The sequence below is a fragment of the Syngnathus scovelli genome, chromosome 12, assembly GCF_024217435.2.
Source record: "Syngnathus scovelli strain Florida chromosome 12, RoL_Ssco_1.2, whole genome shotgun sequence".
NCBI classification, from domain to species: domain Eukaryota; kingdom Metazoa; phylum Chordata; class Actinopteri; order Syngnathiformes; family Syngnathidae; genus Syngnathus; species Syngnathus scovelli.
This window is the reverse complement of record NC_090858.1, coordinates 13,390,829-13,408,881: the sequence shown is the minus strand read 5'-3', so window position 1 is coordinate 13,408,881 and position 18,053 is coordinate 13,390,829. Positions and strand designations below refer to the sequence as shown.

General features: G+C 53.5%; 1 protein-coding gene across 1 annotated transcript; it reads left to right on the top strand.

Annotated features, from left to right (window-relative positions):
• The first annotated feature begins 521 nt into the window (after positions 1-521).
• On the top strand, positions 522-17,958 carry LOC125978173 (cullin-9). Its single transcript, XM_068652603.1, is given in 45 exon segments — positions 522-855; positions 2,194-2,741; positions 2,743-2,827; positions 3,020-3,174; positions 3,272-3,566; positions 3,569-3,681; positions 3,828-4,015; positions 4,017-4,134; positions 4,664-5,024; positions 5,337-5,520; positions 5,597-5,798; positions 5,869-6,056; positions 6,132-6,215; positions 6,217-6,314; positions 6,904-6,966; positions 6,969-7,051; positions 7,113-7,201; positions 7,267-7,372; positions 7,445-7,672; positions 7,802-7,892; positions 8,238-8,409; positions 8,482-8,587; positions 8,667-8,762; positions 10,565-10,740; positions 11,099-11,232; positions 11,302-11,472; positions 11,677-11,798; positions 11,857-12,039; positions 12,110-12,267; positions 12,336-12,531; positions 12,601-12,763; positions 13,129-13,476; positions 13,593-13,786; positions 13,860-13,872; positions 13,875-14,085; positions 14,186-14,306; positions 14,405-14,845; positions 15,722-15,886; positions 16,000-16,163; positions 16,238-16,331; positions 16,402-16,476; positions 16,547-16,657; positions 16,773-16,890; positions 16,967-17,100; positions 17,168-17,958. Coding segments are annotated over 44 exon segments (7,470 nt in total). The 5' UTR covers positions 522-855; positions 2,194-2,195; the 3' UTR covers positions 17,495-17,958.
• Positions 17,959-18,053: the final 95 nt, after the last annotated feature.

The following is an 18,053-nucleotide window of genomic DNA, read 5'->3' as shown; positions in this document are numbered from 1 at the left end:
ACACAGGAAAAATAAAACAAGAAGATGAACAATAAAAGTGATAGCACGCTAGCCGCTCCCAATGCACAGCAGAGTCCGGAAAGATGACAGTCAACCAGGCCACTGTGAACAGGAGCACACAGCAGGCACGCACTGTCCGGTTCGTGGATCCTATCAGGCGAACGCAACCCATCTTGTCGTCCCGCGAACGAACGTACGCCAGGATAATGGAAGGCACGGCTAGGCGAGCTGGGTTGGCCGCAAACCTGGCCCGACGTCTCCGCGCTAGCCCCTCTTCTCTTTTTGTTTACACTCACTGAAGCTAAACGCGTACAACTTGAGACGTCATGAGACGTCACTTCCGGCTGGCGGCTCGATGCAGTCAAACTCGTCTGTGCGGCAAATTTAAATTATATTTTTCAGAGCAACAGCTTCCTTTTCGTTGTTTCGAGCGTCAATTTATATTTATAAGCCCATAAACTAACTAAAACCGATTTATACATATACCGGTGTCTCTAGCCCTTTAAGAGGTGATAGACGCTTGATCCACACTCCAGTACGAATGGTGGCGGTAATGCTCCATAAAAGCTGGTTGCCATTAAACACAAAAGAAGGATTTTTTTTTCAATGCTATATTGAAAACATTTGACAATGAACAAATACGGCAATTACCTTTTTATACACATATTAACAGTGTAAAGAGATTACCAAGGGAACCTGAATTTGATATTATATTGCAAGAAGAAGAATTAGAAGACGAAGAAGACGAAGAAGAATCAGCAGCAGCGGGTTGGTAGAAGAGGAGAACGTTCAAAAGGACGTTCACGTTGAAGAAAACGAAGAAGCTCTTGAAATTAGAAGCTGGTGGCGCATCAGGTAAAAGTCACCCGGCCCGGCTGCTCCGAATAAACTGTGGTACGTGTGCCACGCAACGGACAAATCCGGCGTGACGTCACATAGGAGCGCAAATGCATCCTTTCTTATTGGCGGAATAGACCATAACTTTTCCCGTCCATTTCCTCGCAGGCTGTTATTCAAGATGTCACGTAGTAGCCCGAAACAAACAAATGACCTTTTGCCTCTCCCACCACCCACTCGTTGAATTCGTGTGTGACTTCGCTTCCGCTAATCCCAAGGAGCAATGTGTTGTTGACTATCTACGGCTACGCGATTCTTGGTTGCGGTCAGGAATTAGTCGAGGTCTGTCTCTCGGGCATCTTGACTTTCCACCTCAACCCAATTTGGGCTTGTCGTTGTTCTCTCAATTCTCAGTATGTAAGCCTGCGTTGTCACGAGGGGGCACTCTTAGGGATGGAAGGGGAAACAAAAGCCAAACGAGCATCGGCTTCATGTTGATAACGTTGAGGATTCAGTTGAGCATGTTTTATTCTCCTGTCACAAGCATGAAGACACACAACAAGCGTTAAAAAGGGACTTGGGCATATTGAGGGCGGAGTGATATTAAAGGGTGACATTACGGTTGGACAAAAATGGCATTTTTATCTTATTTAGACAAGTTTAGTGGAAAGAATGTAGATGTAATTTTGGCGGGATGGTAGTTACTCTGATCCACACTCCTTAAAGGGTGACATTACGGTCAGGAAAAAAAGGGTAATTTAGATATGTTATTACAACTGGTTTAGTAGAAAGAATGTAGGTATAGTTTTGGCTGGATGGTAGTTACTCTGGTCCACACTCCAACACAATAGGTGGCGGTCGTACTTTGAGGCAGCCGAACTCCCCCCCCACCTTATGGTTGGCCGATGACCGCTTGACAAAGCATTCGGTTCGGGCTGTGACAGGGCCTGGTCCAGCTGCCGTCAAAGTCAAAGTCAAAGTCAAAGTCAGCTTTATTGTCAATTTCTCCACATGCCAAAGACACACAAAGAAACCGAAATTTCGTTCCCCCCTATCCCACGGTGACAAGACATGGCTCACAACAGACAACAAGTAAACAAGTATAACAAAAGCGTGCTGAATAAATAATGAATAAATAACACAACAACAACAATAATAAACAACAACAATAAATAAATAGGAGGAGCAGAGAAAAAAAGGAGCAAGTGCGCGTGGAGGACGGCGAGTGAAGGTTGGGTTCATTTCACCATGGCGAGCCAAGTCCTGTTGCCATTTAACATTGCTTCAACCGACCTGCGTTGATGTGCCAACAAGTTTCGATTCACACGCGTGTGCTCTCGGCGTTGTCCTCGGCAGCCATGGCGGGCGAGCGGCGCAACGGCAACCTGCTGGTCCAGATCGGCCCGCGGCTGCAGGCGTACCCTGAGGAGCTGATCCGCCAGCGCAGCACCCGCGATGGCCAGATCGAGTACCTGATTCGCTGGTGCCTCGTCGACATGGATGAAGGCTCCGTCTCCGGGAACAGCAACTGCAAAGGCAGCGGCCCCGGGTCAGGCGGTCCTGCCTCGTCGCCCGGGGATGTAAAAGCCAAGAACATCCTGATGTGGATGTCTACGGATGACGTGTATGCTGCCTGCCCCGCCCTGCCGGGCAAGAGGAAAGCCGAGTCTCTGCGGCAGCTGGAGAAGCTTAGCGGCGGCGAAGCAGAGGGGACCTTCGACGAGGTGGAGCTGCTGGACATGGAGGAGGACGTGAAGAACCTTGTGTGCCGCGCCAGGAAGCAGATGGCCGAGAAGAGCCAGCTGTCGCTCAGCATCACGCGCACCATCCATGTGCTGAGCGCCTACGCCACCATCGGCTCGCTGGCGGCCGTCTTCAGGGAGACGGGCGCCCTTGACTTGACAGCTCATGGAGCTGCTGTGCAGCAAGGAGATGCAGAACCGACGAGGCGCCAGCAAAATGCTCCGAGCGCTGGCGTCCCACGACGCAGGTACGAGGCCGAGCGCCACACCGGGGCTGGTCGTTGGCTGCTATGGTTCGCGCCAAGTATTTGTCTCGCTCACGCTGGCTTTTTTTTTTTTTTTTTTTTTTTTGCCGGAGTGTCTTTTGGGCACATCTCGCTGGGCACATGTCAGCGAGATGCGCGCGACAAGCGTGGCCGACGATGACGTTGCCTCCTCAGGAAGCCGGGCGCACGTGCTGCTGTCGCTCAGCCAGCAAGATGGCATTGAGGAGCACATGGATTTTGAAAACCGCTACACGCTGCTGGAGCTCTTTGCCAAAACTACGTCGTCAGAGGAGCACGGCATCTCCTTCGAAGGGGTCCATTTACCTCAGGTGAACCCTTGAACCGGCGTCGAACACACGCCTTGTCTTTTTGCTGGTTGGGTCGTTTAGCGCTGGCGCAGCTGATTACGCTGTTACTGTTGCTCAGATTCCGGGGAAGCTGCTGTTCTGCCTGGTCAAGCGCTACCTGCGCGTGACATTGCTGTTGGACAAGCTCAACACGGCGGGAGCCAACGCTGACGGGCAGGAGAGGGCGACCTCCCAGCTGCGCCTGCAGTGTGAGTTTGAGTTTGCCATGTCTGTGGCCGACCTGATCTCAGAGCTGGTGCACGTCATGGGCTGGGAGTGCGAGCGGGAGGACGCCACGGCCCCTGCCCTTGGCTCCATCTTCCGACCCCTGGCGGGTGCCTCGCCCATCGCCTGTGTCGCCATCAAGACCAAGGCGGGGATCGTCTGAAGAGCGGCATGGCGGTCCGCATGCTGGACGACTACGAGGAGGTCAGTGCCGGGGACCAAGGAGAATTCCGACACTACAACGATGGCTCGCCGCCCGTTCAGGTGATGACAAGTGCCGTACGCTCATGCACTCCAAAGCTTCCGAGTGCACCTGATTTGCCCAACGTGCTTGGGCACGTAGACCGCCACTTTGTTTGCACTCGTGTCACATCCACTAACGGTTGACGCTGGCCCATGTGCGCATGCAGGTGTACTGGAACACCCTGTGCAGGACTTACTGGGTCCACTGGCATATGCTGGAGATAGTCGCTGGCGGCAATGGGCCGGACGATAAGGACGCCGCCGACAAGGCCTCGTCCCTCACCACGACCATTGGACCGGCGGCTGGTAGGAAATAATGGAGGCAGGCACTGCACATTCAAACCAGCCCAGGCGGAAGTCCAGGCGGAGCTGACCCGCGACGAGTGGTGGGAGCTCCTATTCTTCATCAAGAAGCTGGAAGCCAGACAACGGCGGGAGGCGCTCCTCCTCCTGATGCGTGACCTTGGCCTGCAGGTGCTTTGGAGGCAGTCCTGGTTCATGTTTTGCTGACAGCAGTTTCCTCGTATAGAAGAGGCAGCCTCTGAATTACATTTGCCTTGCGACGCAGGCGTAAGTACTATTTTTAGGGCGTCAGTTGCACCGGACCGTGTTTTAGGAGAATAAAAACGGTTTCATCGCTCCGCAATGAGATTCCAAGTCCAAGAAGAGACCCTGACGCAAAGCATTTTTCAAGTCTGTCTGAAAACGTGGCTGAAGCCTGTGCAGATTTATCGACACGAACTTGAACTCAGAGATTCTGTGTGTCCTCTCATTAGCTCTGTATTGGGGGTACGGTGGGTGGGGTGTCACTTTTCTTAATTGTTGATTGTTACTTTTGACCTGCCAGCGACTGCTGGAAGAAAAGTAGCCGTTGGCTAATTTTGGCATATTTACCGACAGATGTCCTTCTGAAATCGTCCAATGTATATCTGAGCCTGCAAACGAGGCTTTGTACGTCCTTTTGATGGGCGACGGAGGTTTTACCTTGCACTTGGTTGTTCAGGGGGTGGAGGCGACTGACTCTGCGCTGGTGGGCCTGACTGTACCAAGAGAAGCAGCTGAGAAGCTGGTCCGCTACCTGCAGCGTCATCTGCCGCCGTCCTACCCGGGCAACCTTCTGTGCGCACGCACCTTGGCCAGACACGACCTCAGGTCGGGAGAAGATTCACCACCCAAGGATGAGGATGCCGGCGGCGAGGACGCCGGTGGCAAGACCAGCGACAAGGCCTCCGGGATGGTCTCGGTTAGCAAGAGAACCAAGAAGGAACTTGCCGCGCCCTGGTCTGGCGCTGATGAGGAGGAGGGCGAGCTCCCCTGGGAGGATTGCAGCCAGTATCCCGATGGGTTGGAGGACATGCTGAAGGGTGAGTTGCACGCAGCTATCTCAAGTCTTCATCCTTCTTGCGCAACAAATTTGGCCTTCTCATCTTTTCATTTTGCCACAACTTGTCTTCACTTTCAACTGTTTTTGGCAGCATTTCCTTTCTTTTCTTTCTCTCACCAAGGTCCACGTGGTGTCCTTCCACATAACATTTACAATTGTCTCGGCTGTTTTGCCAACGGTTGGCTGGAGCACAACATTTTATGTGATTTTCAATCTTTTCTTGTGAAGAAGCAAAGTGTTCTTTTTTTAAGCTGACGCCACGGCCGAACATCTGGCTGTCGTTTGTCCGCAGCCTTTAACAGCCCACGTGTCCTGGGCAAGAAGACTGTGCTGGAGAAGGTCGGGGTGGTGATGGACATCCTGAAGAAAGGAGGCCCGCGACGGGACCCACTGCAGAACCTGGCTGGCGTCATCTTCATCCGCTGGCTGCTGCGGGAGAAGAACTCGGCCAGAAGCGACTCTGTCCCGAGCGTCCAGTGAGCCTGGCCTTCGCAAGCCTCCTGAGTTGACCTTTGCCACTTGTTGACTTGGCCGTGTGTCTTCTTGGCATAGGGACAAAGTTGTGAAGCTGCTGGTAGAGCTGCTTGGCTCGCCATGTCCAAACCTGGTCGGGTGCACGCTGAGGCTGACGCATTCGCTCATGCGCCGATACGAGTGGAGGGTTTCCTTTGCCACCGAGGGTGGCGTCAAAGCCGTCCTGACGTGCATGTAGGAGATGGCCGACATGCCTCATGTGCAGCAGCTGGCGCTGGCGGTCAGGAACTGCACACGCGCACGCACAGTCCCCACCGAGAGTTTGTTGCTTTTGACGCCCACGTTCTCAGACGCTGAAAGTCCTGGTGGGGGCCAGCAAGTACGTGCCGTGTGGCAGCGAGGTTCCCATGCTCTCTGAGGCAGGCGCTCAGATGATGCTGGAGATCTTCGCCAGCATCGGCTCGGCCACGCCTGAAGGTTCCAAAGGTCCGCTGGCTGCCATACCCGCCGCCCTTGACCTCATGCTGCAGACACCGGGGTAAGGGCTCATGGCTGTCTTGCGCGTCCGGCTTTGACGTCAGGTTAAGGAGGTTCCGGCGTCGGCTCTCCGTAGCTGCGCGATGGCTGTGCGCGACGGCCTGACGCTCGTGGTGATGCTGGTCTCCGACCACAAGAGCTTGGCCTCGCAACTGGTGTCCTGATATTTTCCTGTGTCTGTCACTGTCCCAGGACGAGACCACGCTGGCCATCGTTGCCCTCAACCACATCTTGATGGCGCAGAAGCTGGAGAACAAAGGTGAGCACATTGCTCCAAAATGTGCCTTAGCACCTCCTCAAGGTCCACCGAAAAAGCCTTTGTAGTGATTGGAGATGGACGCAACCTTTTGACAGTTTGGCATTGAAGCGCTCGCTTGAAGGCCAGTCTTGCTCTAAGCCTGTCATCCGCCGCCATTTTGGAAATGACGTTCAGTGAACGCAGAGCCATGCTTTTGCATGGGGTCTGTGCCACGCCGGGAGGGAGGCCCCTCCCTAGTTCAGCTTGCCTGAAGCTTCTTGAGTGTGACCAAGGTGTTTGTGGCATGGGGGACGAAACACGTCCAAAACTGCATCCGTGGAAGAAAGCCTCAAGCGCTGAACTGGAGGACAAGCTTTTTGGAAAGAAACCTTCAGACAAGTATGGCAACTACAATTTTGGTTGGATTGAAGTGGTCTCCTGACTGTGCTTGATACTAAAGAAAGCAGTACGTTGCAGAGGCCTTGCCTCATTGGGTGGCTTTTGGCAAAAAAAGATGGCGGCTCCGCATCGCGTTTGCTCTATCCTCCATGCCCCTCTTTGATCGTCCTGCCCTGAAGCCACCCTCTCTGCCCCTCTGCGGGCCCCTCAGATCCTCCAGAGCAGCTGCAGCTGAAGGACATCCAGCTGCAGAAATTGCTGATGAGTCTGAAGAAAGAAGAACTGCCAAAGAAGTCATCCACATGCTGGAGCAGCTGCTGTGCCAGTCGGCGTCTCTGCCTGAGGGCCTACGTAGCCAGGTAGACGATGGAAGACGGGCTTTTGATGCGACCAGCAGCTTTGGAAACTTTATGTCCGCAGGTCTCTCAGAGTCGGGACGTGTTTCAGGACATCCTGCATCTGATGGAGCTGCTGAGAGTGGACCGGAACGTCCAGCTGTCCATTCTTAGGTGACGCCACGCACCTCGCGTTTGTACCGCGCCTCGGGCTGACCACCCACTCTGGGCCCCACCAGGATCCTCAACAAGTTTCTGGACAGCTACCAGGAGGACGCGCTGCCCTGGCATGACAGCATCAAACCCTGCCTGGCATCTATGAGTGCCTTTGTCACGGACAAAGAGGTGCGTAGGGGAGGCCGCAGCTGCGGATGCCAAACGAGAGGCACACCTAAAGCTGTACGTGTGTCCTTCTAGGTTGTCCAGCAGCTGCTGCTCTTCCTCCACCGCCTGACCCGCGTCAACAAAGACTATGCTGTGGTCATGTGCCGCCTGGGCACCAAAGAGCTTTTGAACAAGGCCCAGGACAAACACGGCGCCGCCCTCAATGCCGCAGTCAAGCTCCGGGACGTCGTGGCCGATTGCGACAAGTACGCTGGCCTCTACAATAGCATGACCACCAGCGTGCTGGCCGGTTGCCTACAGGTGCGCTGCCTGCCCCGCTCCGGCTTTTGAAAGCTCATCATTCTTTTCTTTTTCTCGCTCTTTGTGCGGCAAACTGCCCGTTGCCAGCTTTCCGCTCGGCCAATAGTGAGCTTGCCCTTGTGCCATCAGATGACGTTGGGTTAGATTGAGGAGCATCGGCGCAGCCGCGAGCCCATCAACATTCCCTTCTTTGATGTCTTGCTTCGGAATCTCTGCCAAGGTCAGAACCGCAAACGTCATTGACCTCATTTTCTTCTCACTCCATCACTGATAAAATAACAGCACTTAGCTTTTCTTGGGGGCGCGGGCAAACGTGAATTGCCCCAAATGAAGCATTGTGTTCCTACCATAGCGGATGGCAAGATGGATGCTTCGCGTTCCTTCCATCAGTTTTTGATCATCCCAAACGCTGGGCCAATACAACTTAAGCTTCTGTCCCCAAAACGTTTCGGCATGGGAAGAAACATTTAATCGGTGGCAGCGTATCAAAAAAAGATGACGGCGCAATGCAGCCTCTGCATGGCTGTCGTTGGAGCTGAAGTGCAGAACGTCCTTTGCTGCTCAGGCTCCAGCACGGAGCTGAAGGAGTACAAGTGCTGGGAGAAGGTGGAGGTGTCGTCCAATCACCATCGAGCCAACAAGCTCAGCGACAAGAACATGAAAACTTACTGGGAGTCCAACGGGCCCGCTGGCTCGCACTTTATCAACATCTTCATGCACAGAGGTTTCGTCATCAGGTCAGCGGAACTCTCAGTGTTTATTTTGGGTTTGTTTTTTTGTCAAATGCGTGTGTTCGTATCTGTGTACAGGGAGCTGGCCATCCTGGTTGCCAACGAGGATTCCAGCTACATGCCGGCCAAGATCCTGGTACTGGGCGGAGACAACCAAGGAAATATTAGCACTGAACTCAACACGGTGACCGACATCTTTCTCTCACACAATAGTCATTTATTTTGCCCCAACCTCCTTCACTTTGAACTCTGTGTGCGTGTAGGTGAATGTGACGACGTCAGCCACTCGGGTGGTTCTGCTAGAAAATATGACCAGAAGCTGGTCCATCGTTCAGATCCGCATCAAGAGATGCCAGCAGGTCAGACTTGTTGTCGCTCACATAGCTTGGTACCTTTTGAGGAGAACTGTCAAATGCTTCTCCAATCACTATAGGGGGCCTAGTCCAAATCAAAAGAAAGAAGAAGCAAAGTGTGTGACTCAGTGGGGGAAGAAGCCATCCTTATGGCCCCAGTGGAAACTGTCAGGCACCGCCCACACGAAACTGAGAAAAAACATGCCATCTTGCTAAAATGAACCATTGCGACAAAGGGGAACACCAAACAAACAAATATGCAGAGACTCAGAAAATTGTGAGTGAGTGAGTGAGTGAGTGAGTGAGTGAGTGAGTGAGTGAGTGAGTGAGTGAGTGAGTGAGTGAGTGAGTGAGTGAGTGAGTGAGTGAGTGAGTGAGTGAGTGAGTGAGTGAGTGAGTGAGTGAGTGAGTGAGTGATGCATTCCTAGCTGTTTGATGGTAGTGCTTGAGGCGTAATTACATCGGAATCCAAGTCCCTTTCTGGTGATTGGCCAGCGGTGGCATTTAAAGGGCTGGGGACATTTTTTTTTTTTTTCAATTAGAACGGAATTTGATAGAATGTATAAAGTGAACACATTTGCCGCATTGGAAATTAAAAATGGACACCGATTACTAAGAACAAAGCTGAAATGAAATGCCAGTTTATCGATCGGGTCCCGCACGAAGCCAAACTGGCGGCACCATTACTGTGACGTCACAAGTTGTACATCTGGATGTCAACAAACCCAAACAACATGGCAGATGATAGCGACAGCTCCGTTTCTAGCGGCAATATTAGCATCATTTTATCCGATTCAGAAACCTCTTTTGACGCAGAATATGATGAATCTAGCAGTTCACTTGGGCTGAGCTGAACACATTTTCTGAATTGTGCCCCTCCCTATGCCAACCTAACTCTGGTTAGGTTGGCATAGTAAAAAGTGCTCTTGGGGGCTTTAGAGTGCTGAGTTGATCTCGGCACATGAAGACATGACCATCTGCAACGTTTGGTTTAGGTTTTAGGCGCATTTTTAATTTTATTTCTTAAATCACATTTTTTCGACGAGCTGAGCACGTTTTCTGAATTGTGCCCCTCCCGTCACGCTTCGACATACTTTTCAAAGTCAAAGTCTCCTTTATTGTCAATTCCTCCGCATGTCAAGACACACAAAGAGATCGAAATTACGTTTCTCACTATCCCAGGGTGACAAGACAGAGTTCACAACGCACATACAAGTAAACAACACAGGAAAATTAAAACAAGAAGATGAACAATAAGAGTGATAGCACGCTAGCCGCTCCCGATGCACAGCAGAGTCCGGAAAGATGACAGTCAACCAGGCCACTGTGAACACGAGCACACAGCAGGCACGCACTGTCCAGTTCGTGGATCCTATCAGGCGAACTCAACCCATCTTGTCGTCCCGCGAACGAACGTACGCCAGGATAATGGAAGGCACGGCTAGGCGAGCTGGGTTGGCCGCAAACCTGGCCCGACGTCTCCGCGCTGGCCCCTCTTCTCTTTTTGTTTACATTCACTGAAGCTAAGCGCGTACAACTTGAGACGTCATGAGACGTCACTTCCGGCTGGCGGCTCGGCACAGTCAAACTCGTCTGTGCGGCAAATTTAAATTATATTTTTCAGAGCAACAGCTTCCTTTTCGTTGTTTCGAGCGTCAATTTATATTTATAAGCCCATAAGATAACTAAAACCGATTTATACATATACCGGTGTCTCTAACCCTTTAAGCCAATTGAAAGCTTGTCCCATCTGGAGGCCAATGGCTGGAGGCGCTTCTCAAGGGCCGGCCCGCTCTGGCGTGCTGCAGGGCGGGATTGACACCAGGGTTCGCAGCTTTGAGGTAGTGGGGCCCAAGAACACCTTCTGGCCTGTGTTCAAAGAGCAGCTGTGCTACCGGACCCTCTTGTTCTACAGCGCCAAAGCACACTCATGGTGTCAGGAGGTGACAGAGGACAGGACGCGGCTGCTGCAGCTCTTTGACAAGTATGGGGACCTCCTCTCGTCTCTCAGCGCATGACTCTCTGGCTCTCTCTTTGGCTCTCTCTCTGGCCCTCTCGCTTTCTCTCTCCGGCACGCTCTCTCTGTCTCTCTCTCTCTGGCACTTTCTCTCTGGTACAATCTCTCTCTGGCATTCTCTCTCTCTCGCTGGCACTCTCTGGCACTCTCCGTCTGTGTGTGTCTGTCTCTGGCACTCTCTGGCTCACGCGTTCTGTCTCTGTCTCTTGTTTGTCTGTGTGCGTGTGTGTGTGTGTGTGTGTGTCTCTCTGTCTGTGTGTCTGCCTGTCTCTGTGTATTTCTCTTTCACTCTCTCTCGCCACCACGTCACACACACGTGATGCAGGCTGAACGGCGCCTTCAGGCACGAGCAGATGTTTGCTGAGCGCTTCCTGCTGGATGCCGAAGCCGCCGAAGCTTTGGGCCGAACCTGCTGGGAGGCGCTGGTCACACCGATCGTCCGCGCCATCACGTTGTCAGGTTTGAGCCCACTTTTCTCACGCGGGCCCTCAGGAGAGAGACCAATGTTGGGTTGCGTTTCCTCCCCAGAACAAGGCGGCCCCAGCCCACTGTCCTGGCTGCTCGACGAGTACCTGGCCAAGTCGGACTCGGCCCACCAGCGCTGCAAAAGCAGGGCGGCCATCTTTAACTCCTGCGTCCGACGCCTGACTCATCTCCTGGTGCACGCCGACACTCGCCCGTGCTCTCCCGCCAAGTCTCGTGAGTCCTGCAAGACGGAAGGCATCCGATTTGAGCGAGCGCGCAGGCACGCACGCACAGGCAAACACGCCAAGTGGCCTCTCGTTTTGCTTTGTCACTCGGCCTTGGATGTGCTAGCGCTCGACCTCCTCACCTTGCTTTCCACGCCCAACGTCCATCAGCTCATTCCAATTGGCTGTTTCTGTTTGGAAATGCTTCCTCCAGAAGACAAAGAAGCCCAGAACAAAGAAAGCGCAGCGGCCGCTTCTTTGCCAATCCAGCCTCGAGCAAAGAAGAGCAGCATTGCAGACGTAGCTCTCTGCTGGCAGGAGGTGGTGCAGCAGCAGGTCGGTGGCGGCGTGTCAAGCATCTCACAGCGGGCCGCTCACACAGTTTGTTGTCCAGGTGAGGAGCTTTCTGGAAAGCAGCGCCGAGCATCCCGACTTTGTGGAGCGCTATCGGGCCTTGTACGTGCATCTGAAGAAGGCCATGGAAGAGCTGTTTGGGCAGCAGACAGCTTTTGTCCTGGCACTGCGAAGGGGGTTCTCCACCGCCTTGCTTCAGCTCTCCATCCTCCGAGCCAAGCACGTAAGTCCGCCTCCGGCCGGCTGGGTAGTAGCCTGAGCCTGCAGCGTCTGACCCCGATCCAAACACACAGGTGAGCGAGCGCTTCGCTCAGTACGCCGACCAGATATTGCAGGCCGGTGGCCCGGCCTTTGGCTGTCCCCAAACTCTGGAAAAGCTGCAGCAATTTTTGGAGTCGATGCTCTTCCTGTCTGGTTTGGAGCTGGCCAACACCTTTGAGCACTTCTACAGGTGAGCCATTGCCGCCGCCGCGCTCCTCGGGCGGCCATGCCCGCTGACGCCCGGCGTGATGTGCGCAGGTACTAGCTGGCTGACCGCCTGCTGGCCCGCACCAACGTGTGGTTGGAAACTTTGGTAGTGGAGCAGCTGGGCTTGTGTTTCCCCAATCACTTCCCTCAGCAGATGTTGAAGAACCTGAGCGAGTCGTCCGACCTGCGGCGGGACTTCCACCTGTATCGCCTGCAGCAGGTGGACCGCGCGCTGCACACGCAGCAGGTCAGCCTCGCCGTCGGCAAGGGTTTTTGCTAGCTTTCTATCTCCGCCCTTTGTTTTGTCCACTTGCAGGCGGATGACGACGAAGAGCAAGAGGAGGAGCAGGAGGATGAGGAGCCGGACATCCGGGTCCTGCCTCTGTCTCCTCGCTGCTGGACCGTCTCGCCCCTCTGCTTCATGGACAAGCCGTCGCGCCACTTGCCGGACCGCCTGAGCTTATACCTTGCTCAATTTTGCACACTTCTACTGCCGCAGTCAGTCAGCAGCTTGAATCTCTTTGCAAAGCCGTCCGGTTCCTCGCAACTGCTATGAGCGATATTTGGGTGGGTGGGATTGAAGCAAGTAAGGTTGAATTATTGGTGGCTGCTTTGTCAGTGCTCAACTCTTGGACTGGCAGATTCGCCAACAGTTTTTACCCTACGGCGGTAGTCACATTAAATGCCGCTAAAGAAAATGAATGATCATGTTTGTGTATGTTCTTCTGTGGTATTTAGCTTGTATTTTTTTACTTTTTATTCGATTTATTGTATTTTTTATCTTTGCACTGATCGGTTGGCACTTTTTAAATTTCGTTGTACATGTGTGGCAATGACAATACAGATCTATTCTATTCTTTAGGCCAGTCTGTGTCTGTCGGGAGTCGGGGCAAGCCTGGGGGTCTACAGTGGACGTGGCTCGGGCACGCCGATGTGCAGTTTGGCTGTTTGACGCTTCATGTTTCCACGCTCCAGATGTTCATCCTTCTGCAATTTAACAGGCAGCAGGTAACACGTACACGCACGCACACACAGGTACTGAGTGTAACAGGTGCTGCTCTGCAAGAAGTGGGTGTGGCCTCGTTGCTGAATGGGTCTGGCCTTTCAAAGGAGCTAGTGCTTCACGCTCTGCAGCCTCTGATTGATGATGAAGGGCCGCTCAGCTGCAGCCATCCGCAAGACCCTTGTCAAGGTCTATTACACACACACACACACACACACACACACATGCGCTGACGGTGGCCAATGCGCTCTGGGCCTGGACCACGCGACAGGCAGACGCGGCTCTGACTTGCGCCGTGCTTCCAGGCGTGCTGCAGCCCAAGTGGGAGGCAGCGCCTGGCCCACCCAAATGCGTGGAGCTTCAGCCACCACAGACGTACTTGAATGTGGACAAAGATGCCACCGCCGCCCTGGAGACCAAACGGAACTTCATCTACTGCCTCATTGTCAACATTCTCAAGCAAGAGAAGGAGATGCATATCGACAACCTGGTATTCAAGGTAGCGCACTACTTCTCAGCCGGCCTGCCTGCCTGCCTGCCAGCCACTCTCACACGTCTCGTGCGCGCCGCAGGTTCTCCAGTCCTGTCACAAGCGGGCCGGGCTCCGGCCCCCGGTGGCTTCAGCTGCAGCACGGGAGACGTTCTCTCCTGCATCATGCATGTGATGAGCAAAGGCTGCATTCGCCGCCACTTGGAACTGCCTAACATGGTGGAGTTTCTCCCCGACGACCCGGCCACGCTGCAGAAGGGACATGCCCACCTCTCCTTTGCCACCTCCCACATGAACTCGCTGCAGCTGTAAGAAGCACGTAAAGCCGTTCAGGGTTTCCCCCAGAACACTTGTCTTCGAAGCCTACACTGGGGGAACGTAGCGCCAGTGACGTCGTTTGCGTTTCAGCTCCCCGGCAGTCCCTGGCATCTTTTTGGACAACACGGCGGCAGACTGCACTCTGTTTTCAAGCGGTCGCAGTATGAAGCCAGAAGAAGCGTCCCAGCTGATGCGCACCACCGTTGAGCATGTAGCCACCCACCCGACCGGCCCGCAGAACACCGTCTGTGTTATCTGGGCCTGTACGCTCACGCCACACTCTCTCCGCTACCCCCTTCCCCTTGGCAGGTGGCGGCCACCCTGAGCGTGGACCTGGACCGGGCCGAACACCTTCTGGTCCACTTGAGCTGGAACGCCGAACTCCTGGTGTGGCGCTACACAGATGACCCCGAAGGTGTGGTGGCGGCTGCCGGACTCGAATGTCGGGACCTTCGGCCGCCGCCCGGCCACGAGTCCGCCTGCCCCGTCTGCTTGGTCCCTCGCAGCTCCTGTGCTGACCTGCCGCCCTTGCTGAGCTGCATGCACTACTGCTGTGAGGTGCGTGCGGACTGGGGCGCGACTCTGTTTTGTTGCATACTTGTGTCGCAGTCGTGCTGGCGGGAGTACCTCAGCGCTCGCGTGGAGCAGAACCTGGTGACGAACTTTAACTGTCCCATACCCGACTGCCGGGCCCAGGCCACATCCCGCTTCTTCCTCTCCATCGTCACAGACAAGGACACCGTTGCCAAGGTGCCTGCATTTTGTGAGGAGCATGCGTTGTCAAGAGCAGTGGTCCCCAACCTTTTTTGCGCCACGGACCGGTTACGTGTCAAATATTTTTGCGGATCGGCCTTTATATAAATAAATAATACATTTATATAAATAAATAATACATTTATAATAAATAAATAAATATGATGAAATAATATGATACGACTGGCATAAAAACAAGTATAAACGACATAAAAATAAAAGTCACCATTTCGTTGAATTAGTGGGAGCACTGAGCATGTTTCTCAGAAACAAGGCGGTCGCATCTAGGCGTAATCAGAGGCAATGACACCCGAAGTGGTTAAGGTTTGTCTTTTAATGCAAGGTGCTTGGTAGCCATGCACCGAAGCAGTTTTAAAGGCTTCATTGCCTCGTTAGCTAGCCTGTTGCCACATATTCTTCCGAGAGGGCTTGGCGCGTCAGAGTCACCTGTGGCGATAAATCCATATTTTAAGTAGGACTCCAGAAATTTTCTCTTAAATGCAGCATTCCTTTTCTTAGAAGTCATAGCCTCTTCTTCCGTGTCCTCATTGGGCTTTTTTCCCTTTCTGAAGAAGCTTTCCAAACATCATATTTGCTTGCTCCGCGGGCTCGACTGAGGTGACATGTCACGTGACCGAGATGAGCGTCTTGACCTGAATTAATTGATCGACGATAAAAAAATATATATTATATATTTTTTCTCTGTGCGGCTTGGCGGCCCGGTACCAATTGACCCACGTACCGGTCCGCGGCCCGGTGTTTGGGGACCCCTGGTCATGAGGACATTTAGCACGTTGCCTATAAAAGGTGTTCCACGCCGGCTGCTTGTGTCACACATTTGTCTTTTTGCCTTCTTTTGCTGGTTGCCTTTAGTATGAGAAGGCACGTCTGCGAGGCTTTGTAGAGTCTTGCTCCAACCTGACATGGTGCACCAACCCGCAGGGCTGCGATCAGATCCTGTGTAAAGAGAACATGGGCAGCATGGGCACCTGCTCCAAGTGCTGCTGGACCTCGTGCTTCAGCTGTAACTTCCCAGAGGTCAGTGCGCTCGACGGCAGGCTGGCTGGATCGCTGTCTGTCTGTCTGTCTGTCTGTCTGTCTGTCTGTCTGTCTGTCTGTCTGAGTGATCTACGATCATGCCTTCCCCGCAGGCACACTGCCCGGCCAGCTGCAGTCACATGTCTCAGTGGATAGACGATGGCGGCTTCTACGAAGGCATGAGCGCAGAGGCTCAGAGCAAACACCTGGCCAGGCTCATCTCCAAACGCTGCCCCAACTGCCAGGCACAGATCGAGAAGAACGAGGGCTGCCTCCAGTGCGTGAGTCGGGCAGCCGTCCCTCGCCTCGCCACTTAGCTTGCGCTGACATGCTGCTGCGGTGTGTTTTCAGTATGACCTGCGCCAAGTGTAACCACGGCTTCTGCTGGCGCTGCCTCAAAGCATGGAACCCCACGCACAAGGACTACAACAACTGCGCCGCCATGGTGGGTCACCTAAACTCGCCGGCAACACATCCCTGCCAATATGCAGCTAACTTGTTTGGCTGTGTTACAGGTGACTAAAGCGGCGCGACACGAGAAGAAGTTTCAGGATGTCAATGAGAGATGTACCTTCCAGCATCAGGCCAAGGTTGGAGTCCCCCGTCCCCCACACAGGAAGCATTTGGCCCCGTAAGGTCACCACCTGTTCTTGTCTGCAGGACTTTGCCATCAGCCTGGAGAAGAAGGTGTCGTCCATTAATGAAGCGCTGCAGATGAAGTCTCTCACGTTTGTCATTGACGCCTGCAGGATCCTGGCGCAGGCTCGCAAGGTGAGGCCTGCCAGAATTAGGCAGCTGTACGTCAAGCCAGGCCACACCACGCCGCACCAGGCTCTGCCGCACCGCTTCTCCTTTTGGTTTAAAGCACCCTCATGGTGTCCTACAGGTTCTGGCCTACTCGTGCGTGTACGCGTTCTACAACCAGGACAGCAACAAGATGGATGTGATTGAGCAGCAGACGGAGGCTTTGGACCTGCACACCAATGCCCTGCAGATTCTGCTAGGTGAGTCACACGCTGCGACTGCGGGCGCCGGCTCGCTGGCATCAGCCTAATAGCTTCCCGTCTGTTCGTCTGTCAGAGGGGACGCTGCTGCAGTGCAGCGACCTGGCCTCCTGCATCCGTCTGCTGAAAGCTGAACACCTCAACACAGGCATGGAACTAATGCGGCGTATCCAGGAACGCTTGTTGGCCATCCTGCAGCATTCAACGCAGGTGGGCGCAATGGTCTCGATGCAAATGCCACCCATTTCTTTGGCTGCCATTTGCTTGTTGCCTTCAGGACTTCGGCGTGGGCTGTTGCTCCCAAAGCGTTCAGGAAGCGGAAAGCACGTTGGCTGCCAACCTCTACAACATGGCCGCCAAAGCGCGAGTCCCGTCTGCTCAGGTTTGCCCGCTTTGACCCGCAAGCGAGCCCACCGCTGCTTTATTTTGCAGCTCCAAGTCCAACACCAGAGACTCGGACAACGGCGGCGAAGGTCAGGAGGACGACGACTACATGCCCGAGTGGCACGACTATGACAATGACGAAGAGATGGATGAGGACGACTTCTTCACAGACGACGACAGCGCAGACAATCTGGAGCGAGACTTCGGCCCCTTCGACTGAGCAAAACGCCCCCGGGCGAAAAGGGGGTGGTCTGCTCAGGAGGGCTATGAGTTTGCAGGCGGAGCTGGCGAGTTGGAGCACTAGCAGCAAAAGAAGGGAAACGTCCTGGCAAGAGGTCGCTGGGTCAAGAAAGGGTCGCCGACTGTGCTCATGCTTCTTTCTCGGATTGCTATTGATCAAACATCCTTCAGTTCCTATGTGGTCGTTTGGCCACAATGTCTTTGCACTTGATTTGTTACCTATGCACACAGACAACATGGTCATCCTTTGTGTTCAAATTTCAGAATCAAGTGCTTACACCACTGGCCACTTGTATTAATTTCTCTGTCACACATGCGCGTTCATACACGCACATGCTTAGTCATTTTATTTTTTCTGTCTCTCACTCACAAAGTCACCAAAGTGTATATTCAAGTTATGTATCCCGCTGCACTGAACACTTTAATACAGGATGTTCAATATAACACTGTCTGCTTTTACCATGATGTATGCAGTGTGTACTGGATTCTACATCATCGGGGATAATCGTTCCATACATTACAATCTAATTTTATCAACA